Source organism: Elaeis guineensis, chromosome 7, assembly GCF_000442705.2.
Source record: "Elaeis guineensis isolate ETL-2024a chromosome 7, EG11, whole genome shotgun sequence".
In the NCBI taxonomy this organism is placed as follows: Eukaryota; Viridiplantae; Streptophyta; class Magnoliopsida; order Arecales; family Arecaceae; genus Elaeis; species Elaeis guineensis.
In genome coordinates, this window is record NC_025999.2 from 60,081,879 (window position 1) to 60,090,186 (window position 8,308).

The window sequence follows — 8,308 nt, forward strand, 5'->3', positions numbered from 1 at the left end:
CTTAGATGATCCAGACTCCTTACGCTGGAAACGGTTCCTGCACAGATAGTTTTCAACCAAACAATGCTACAATTTTCTCATGGATGGTGGCGTTAGACCTTTTATCAGCCAACTTCTATGGAAAATAGGAGTTCCGGAGAAGGTTAAATGCTTCATCTATTTATGTTCTCAAGATAAAATTTTAACTAAATCCAATCTTGCTAAGAGAGGGTGGAAGGGTGCAGATAGATGCCTGCTCGGCAATTCCAACTCAGAAAAAGTGGATCATATATTTTTGCAGTGTTCTTTTTCTAAAACAGTTTGGTCGATATTATTGCAGAATTTTTTTTCGGCATAATGATCTTCCATACAATCAGTCTCTCCTTTGGACTTGTTGGCGATTGGATGAGAGACTGACATCTTTCCTGATGGGGCTTGATATTCTCATCGCGACTACGATTTGGTCTATATGGAAGGAACAGAATAAAAGATGTTTTGAATTCCATACCTTCCTTCCAGCATTTGTGGCGAGGTATACCGCTAAGCTATTCTTATCCTGGACCAATCACCTGCCTGCCTGCTAAAAACAACCCATCAGTTAGTCAGGTTTCGACCTGTATGAAGGAAGTTTTTGAAACACAGCTTCATCGTCAGCATCATCTTCAGCAACCCCTTCTGATATAACTGATTTGAGAACACGTAATTCACTCTGTTTGCACTCTTTTGTGTGTTATATGGGACAAGAATTTAGCAGTGTCTCAACCTGTCAAAATGTACTATAACTAATGTTTTGTAACTATCTATATTAATAATAATAAACCCCTTGGGTTAGGCCTTCCCTAACTCATTTCCATCAAAAAAAAAAAAGTTTCACAATATAGGCAAGTTCAACCAGCATCGTTATCCCCAGCCTTTTTTGCTGTTGAAGCTGCTAGATGCCTGGCTTCCTCCTGTTTGATTTATTCCTGACCCAAAGCAGCCTAAAAGAACATAATAAGAAGAAACGTATGCCACTTGAGTAAATTCCCAAAAATCTAAAAAGCAGTTCAGCTATGCAACAAAGCAAAGATCTAATCGTAGTTCCGTTTAACTCATCAGGGAATTCATTCATAATCAGAAAAATCAAGAAAAACGTACAAAGCATTGTATGCAGTAACCGATTTCTCATCCATTCGACGTGGCACTCCCATTTAAAACTTGTTAACAACTAGCCAAGTTTCAACACCTTTGCCTCGCAAGAATAGATAGATACTTGGCTTTGAATTGGCAAAATTTTCATGCAGGTTAGTTCAACGAGGGAATAACACAAACTTGAACACTGCTTTTATGTAACAAACCAAGTCCAAGCAGCCTAAATCTCATGCATTTTGTTTGCATCACTCACAAGAGTTTTTAATATGTGACCATGTCACACTGATTAACACCTTTGATATATTAGCAATATCTTTGATATATCAATTTATATTGGCGAAGATAATAAGAACCAATATTTCCTATGCATATTACATTAATAGGTGCTGATACAAGTAGAGCCCAACATTTTCAACAAGATGACAATGTTGAACCTTAAGGTCCGTTCTTTTATAGGTAAATATTATAGAGAAATTGTGTTGACAAACAGAAGTATAAATAGAAGAAGAATAGAAAAGAGGGTGAAGACGAAGATTTCAGAGGAAGAAGGATTACTTCTCTAGGACCAAAAGGGCCCTTTTTATTAATTTTCATGGGCTCAATTTAGGAATTATATAAATATATTTCTCTCTAATTAGACGATTGCATTTTTAATCAAAGAGATTCAATTTAGGAATTATACAAATATATTTTTCTCTAATTAAACAATTGCATTCCTAATCAGAGGAATTCAATTTAGGAATTATACAAATATATTTCTCTCTAATTAGACGATTGCATTCCTAATCAGAGGGATCTACAGCTTATTTCAATACTCCCCCTCAAGATGGGTTATAGATATCATAAAGATCCATCTTGTCACGAATAAATAAAAAAAAAGACACACTAAGACCTTTGGTTAAAATGTCTGCTAGTTGATTAGCAGATCGCACATAAGGCATACAAATGATTCTGGCATCAAGCTTTTCCTTGATAAAATATCGATCGATCTCGATGTGCTTTGTTCGATCATGCTGTACTGGATTATTAGCAATATTGATTGCTGCCTTGTTGTCACAATATAGCATAAGAGGTGATGATTGATAAAGATCTAGTTCCAATAACAAGATCCGTAACCATAGAATTTCACATACGCCATGTGCCATAGCTCGAAACTCTGCTTCAGCAGTAGATCGAGCAACTACATTCTGTTTCTTGTTTCGCCAAGTGACTAGATTACCTCCGACAAAAGTACAGTAACCTGAGGTAGAGCGACGATCATCAAGTGATCCAACCCAATCAGCATCAGTATAACACTCCACTCGTAGGTTGCCATGACAAGAATAAAGCAAACCTCGATCAGGACGGCTTTTGAGATAACGAAGTATCCGTATCACAGCATCCATATGAACTGAATGTGGATCATGCATAAACTGACTTACCACACTAACGGCGAATGCAATATCAGGTCGTGTATGAGATAGATAAATCAAATGCCCTACCAATCATTGATAACGTTCTCGATCAATAGGGACACCGGTATCGGCTACTAGTCGATGATTTTGCTCAATAGGAGTGGCAATAGATCGACATCCCAACATACCAGTTTTTGTAAGAAGATCTAGAATATATTTTCTTTGGGAGAGAAAAATCCCTTTTGAAGAACGAGCAACTTCTATCCCAAGAAAATATCGAAGATGTCCAAGATCCTTTACTTCAAATGCCTGTGCCAGCTGAGCCTTCAAATGAGCTATCTCCTCAGAGTCATCTCCTGTGATTACAATATCATCAACATAGACAATCAAAACAGCAATCTTACCCTTATTGTGCCGAAAGAAGAGTGTGTGATCTGCATTGCTCTGTTTATACCCTATCTAAATGATTGCTTGCCGGAAGCGATCGAACCAAGCACGAGGTGACTGCTTCAAACCATAAAGAGATCGTCGTAACTGGCATACTTTGCCCACTGTTTAAGCAGTAGCAAATCCTGGAGGAACATTCATATATACTTCCTCCTGAAGTTCTCCATGAAGAAAAGCGTTCTTTACATCGAGCTGGAACAGATCCCATCCGAAATTAGCAGCACATGATATAAGGGTTCTAACAGAGTTCATTTTTGCAACAGGTGCAAAAGTTTCATCATAGTCGATGCCATAAGTCTGAGTATATCCTTTTGCTACCAAGCGAGCTTTGTACCGTTCAACAGTACCCTTAGGTGTCTGTTTAACTGTAAAAATTCATTTGCATCCCACAGTTTGTTTACCAGCTGGCAAAGGTACAAGTTTCCATGTATTATTTTTTTCTAGTGCTTGCATTTCTTCAAGCATGGCGGCTTTCCACTTGGGATTTTTCTTAGCAACCTTCCAGTTCTCGGGTATGGAGACAGAAGACAAAGAAGCTATAAAACTCTGATAAGATGGAGAGAGAGACTCATAGGATACAAAGTTAGTGATGTCATGTTTGTACCCTACTCCATCCTTAAGTCGAGTAGGAATACCAGCATGACGAGTAGGCTTCCGTAAAGCAATAGAAACATTTAGATCATCATTATCTAATGTAAAATGGATGGGAGGTACAGGAGAATTACCATTGGTCGTAGAAGATGAAACCGTTGGGACAGGAGAGGAAGACCTGGAGACTGGAGAATGCGTAATAGACTCTGAGAGAGGAGATGAATTAGATAAAATAGGCTATGGGAGAGTTTCAGATGCAGTTTTAGATGCTTCTCCTTGAGTGTCAGATGCACCATTTGTACCAACATCCATAGTAACATCCACAGTAATAGGACTCCCTCCAGAGGACTCCCCCTCTCAACCAGTTCCAGAGGTAACGGGAGAGGAAGAGGACACAGAAGATATATAGAATGGCTCAGACTTCCGAAATGTTACATCAATGCTGATAAACATCTTCCGCTCAGTCGGACACCAACATTTGTATCCTTTTTGAGTAGGTGAATATCCTACAAAAATGCACTTGAGGGCACGAGCGTCAAGCTTGCCAACCGAAGGTCGATGATCCCGAACAAAACAAACACAACCAAATACCTTGGGGGGAATTATAAAAGAATTAGTTCCTTGCAGACATTCAAGAGGAGTCTTATAGTCCAAAGTTCGAAGTGGCATTCGGTTAATCAGATATGCTGCAGTTAACACTGCTTCTCTCCATAAGAACTTAGGAACATTCATAGAAAACATCAAATATCTTGTCACTTCAAGAAGGTGTCTATTCTTTCTTTCAGCAACTCCATTTTGAGCCGGTGTGTCAACACACGTCGTTTGATGTATAATTCCATTATTATGTATATACTCAAATTCTTTTTTAAGATATTCTGTTCCATTGTCAGAGCGAAAAATCTTAAGAGTTGCTTCATATTGAGTACCAATCATTTTATGAAAATCTCTAAATGACTGAAAGACTTCATTCTTATTTTTTAATAGATAAACCTAAGTGCAACGACTAAAACAATCAATAAAAGTGACAAACTACCGATGACCAGAAATAGCGGTGGTCCCACAGGGTCCCCATACATCAGAATGAACTACCTCAAACATTGCTTTACTACGTCGGCCTGAGTTTGGATAAGTACTTCTAGTGTATTTAGCTAGTTCACAGGCATCACATACAAGCTTCTCTTTATATGTTTCAAAAATAGTTGGAAATATACGAGCTAAGAGAGTAAATGAAAGATGACCAAGCCTGCGGTGTTGGAGCAACAGATCTTCCTTTTGTGAAGATGAAACAGTCAAACTGGTTTCTGAATAGCCTCCAGACACTCCTCCCTCCAAATAGTAGAGCCCATTACGCATTATGCCAATCCCAAGTTTCCTCCCTGTCTTTGGTTCTTGAAAGACACAATGTGTTTTGAAAAAAGTTACGGCACAATCAAGATAATTTGTAATAGCATTAATGGATAGGAGATTTATAGAAAATCTTGGGACATGTAGAACAGATGATAAGGATAATTCGGAAGTGCATTTGATAGATCCTTTTCCAGAAATAAGGATAAAGGAGCCATCAGCAAAACGAACTTTATCACGACCAGAACAGGGAATATAAGACACAAAATCTCTAAAGGATCCAGTCATATGATTGGATGCTCCAGAATCAACAACCCATGGAGAAAAATTACTACAGTTAAGAGCATGAATTTGATCACTGATATCTATTTGGGCAAAATTATCCTGAGAACTGGCTGGTTGATTTGAAGAATCTTCTGTGGAAGTGCTGCTTTTCAGAAATATTTATACCAGATCTGAATTTTTTCAAAAGTTGTATTTCTTCAACTGATAAATCTTTCATAGAAGAAAAATGAGCCCGATTATACTGACCTCGGCCTCTACCAAAACGACCACCTCCACGACCACGGCCTCTATTTGGACGACCATGTAGCTCATAGCAATAAGCTTTGATGTGGCCCGGCTTATGACAGTGGTCACATATTTTAACCCCACGAGGTCGAGGCTGAGTTTCTTGAGCAGAATTAGGAGACGAGCTTCTAAGAGTATTAGGTTGTACCACAAGTGCAGATCGTATAGCTGTGTTCGTAGAAGAAGACATAGTGGTTAATCGAGTTTCTTCACTAAGAACCAAAGAAATAGTTTCATCAAGAGTTGGCCACTCCTGTGTACTAAGAATAGAAGAGCGTCGATACTCAAACTCTGGGTTTAGTCCATTCAAAAAATCCACAAGTCGCTGTCGCTCTATCCATTTGCGAAACACATCAACATCACCAGGATGATTAGGGGTAAAGAGACAATAAAAATCAAAATCGTTCCACAACCTTTTTAATTCTCCAACATACTCTGTTACAGATCGGAAACCCTGATTAAGTTCTCGAAGCTCTCGCTAGATCTTATGGGCATGCATATTATTGTCTTTATAAGAATAAGTTGTGGCTACAGCCTGCCATAACTCATAAGCATTCGTTAGTACCTCAACCGTATGAGCAACACTTGGTACCATAGAGGCAAGGAGCCATGCTACCACCCGAGAGTTATTAGAATTTCACTGTCTAACAGCTATCCCATCTCCTTCTAGCCTTTTTGCAGTACCACTTATAAACCCCTCAAGATTGTGAGAATCCAAAATTAGACGAACATGTCACGTCCAACTTAAGTAGGTACCTGGCCCATCCAATTTGACTGGGTTAGTTTCTAGGGTGATCTTTGAAAACTCACTACCCGAGATACGAGATTCCATCATCCTAACCATTAATTTTTCTAAATCCTCTATGGTTAAAGGAGTTTTATCACCCATAACAAAAACTTAAATAATCAAGTAAACAAGAACAATCTTGAGGGAGGAAATTGAAGTTTTCTTACCAACGATCTGAGATAAACTCAGATGACGAAAAAATATCGAATCTCTGCTTCCATGAAAGGTGCCTTGATAATATTCAGAAACTCCAAAATAGGACGCTCCATTGTTGCTCCAGAAAAAATAGCATCTACAATTGGAGACACATGTGACAGCAGTAGAGTTTTTTTTTTTGTTTTTTTTGTTTTGTTTTGTTTTTTTTTTGATATTTAAAAAATACCTAATAAGGGATGAGAACCGTTTTCAACCCCGTGGTTCTCGGGTGGAAACGGTGGTGGCGTCGATGGCAGAAGCAGCGACAGCAGTGGCGGCGGCGACGATGGCAGCGGCAGCGGAGGCGGCGATCATAGTGGAGAAGGCTCAGGCAGCGGCGACGATGGCCGCGGCAGTGGAGGTGGCGATCATAGCAGAGGCGGTGATCATAGATGAAGATGACAGTTCTGGGGAAGAGGCGCCGATGATTTGAAGGGATGCGAGAGAGAGAGAGAGTGAGAGATTTAACGAAAACGGAGAGTGGCTTTCAAGGTTTGCAGGGATCCACAGAGAGAGGTTTAGGGATTGAGATGAGGCGGAACAGAGCACTCTTTTCCCTAAATATGCTCTGATACCATGTTGACAAACAGAAGTATAAACAGAAGAAGAATAGAAAAGAGGGTGAAGACGAAGATTTCAGAGGAAGAAGGATTACTTCTCTAGGACCAAAAGGGCCCTTTTTATTAATTTTCATGGGCTCAATTTAGGAATTATACAAATATATTTCTCTCTAATTAGACGATTGCATTCCTAATCAAAGGGATTCAATTTAGGAATTATACAAATATATTTTCCTCTAATTAAACGATTGCATTCCTAATCAGAGGGATTCAATTTAGGAATTATACAAATATATTTCCCTCTAATTAGACGATTGCATTCTTAATCAGAGGGATCTACAGCTCATTTCAACAAATTGGTTAACTTTTTTATGAACCAATTTATCTATGTTCTCATGCTTTTCAAAATAAATAAGTTACTTTTTCACAGACAATATTTGCCCATGAAAAAAATCTTATCCATCGGTGGCTACATCATTTTTCCGTCAACCAATAAAATCGATATTTAATTTTATTTCTAAAATACTCCATCTTTATTTCCAGTGCCTCCATTATTCTATGCTAACTTAGTCTTACACTTTCTCCAAACCTAAAAGGTATAAAGAATATCAAAAAAAATATGGATAAATTTTAGCAACTTAGCCAAAAAAAATAGTAATACAAAAAAATATAGATAACAAATTTCGAAGTCTCTTTCTCATATACATAAAGAAATAAATAAATTATTTTTCTATCTAAATATTATTTAAAAATATTTATTTAAAAAAATATAGATTTTTAGATAAATTTTATATCCACAAAAGAATGAATCCTAAAGCAGGTGGGCCATGGAACAATAAGCGAATAACAGCTAGGAGTGGAGATGACCCTGCGCATCATTCAAGCCCTCCTAAAAGCCTACTTGTATAGGTCCTCATTTGCCCATTTCCAGGAAACATTGTGTAACAAAGGGGAAAAGTCCCTCAATGTAATAGGTGTAAAGAAATAAGGTGCCTGCAACTGGTTGATTGCAGAACATCAGACTACTTGAGTGTTGCCCTGGCATTTTTAGTAGAACTAGAGAGAGGATGAAAGCACAATCAAGCGAAACCAAGAACAATGTTATTTATCACCACCTCACTGCCAATGTGGTGCTGACATGGAATCTCCTCCCTGGGTAGAAATTCTCTCTCTACCAAGATCATATGGGGCAGGCACTACAGGCTATCATATAGGATGGGTCTAATTTGATGCTATGTTTTATTTTTTCTGCATCTTAAAGAGGAAATTTAAAAATCAAAGGATTGAATTTCTCCTACCAATGGATTCTG

The 8,308-nt window shown here is 38.2% G+C and overlaps 1 protein-coding gene across 1 annotated transcript; it reads right to left on the bottom strand.

Annotated features, from left to right (window-relative positions):
• Window positions 1-577: 577 nt before the first annotated feature.
• Window positions 578-5,646, bottom strand: LOC140859304 (uncharacterized). The gene is made up of 7 exons (XM_073260967.1): window positions 5,418-5,646; window positions 4,583-5,302; window positions 3,353-3,748; window positions 3,048-3,143; window positions 2,693-2,860; window positions 2,054-2,587; window positions 578-663 (listed from the first exon to the last, which is right to left on the bottom strand). The coding sequence occupies exons 1-7, from the start codon at window positions 5,644-5,646 to the stop codon at window positions 578-580; spliced, it is 2,229 nt and encodes a 742-aa protein (XP_073117068.1).
• Window positions 5,647-8,308: the final 2,662 nt, after the last annotated feature.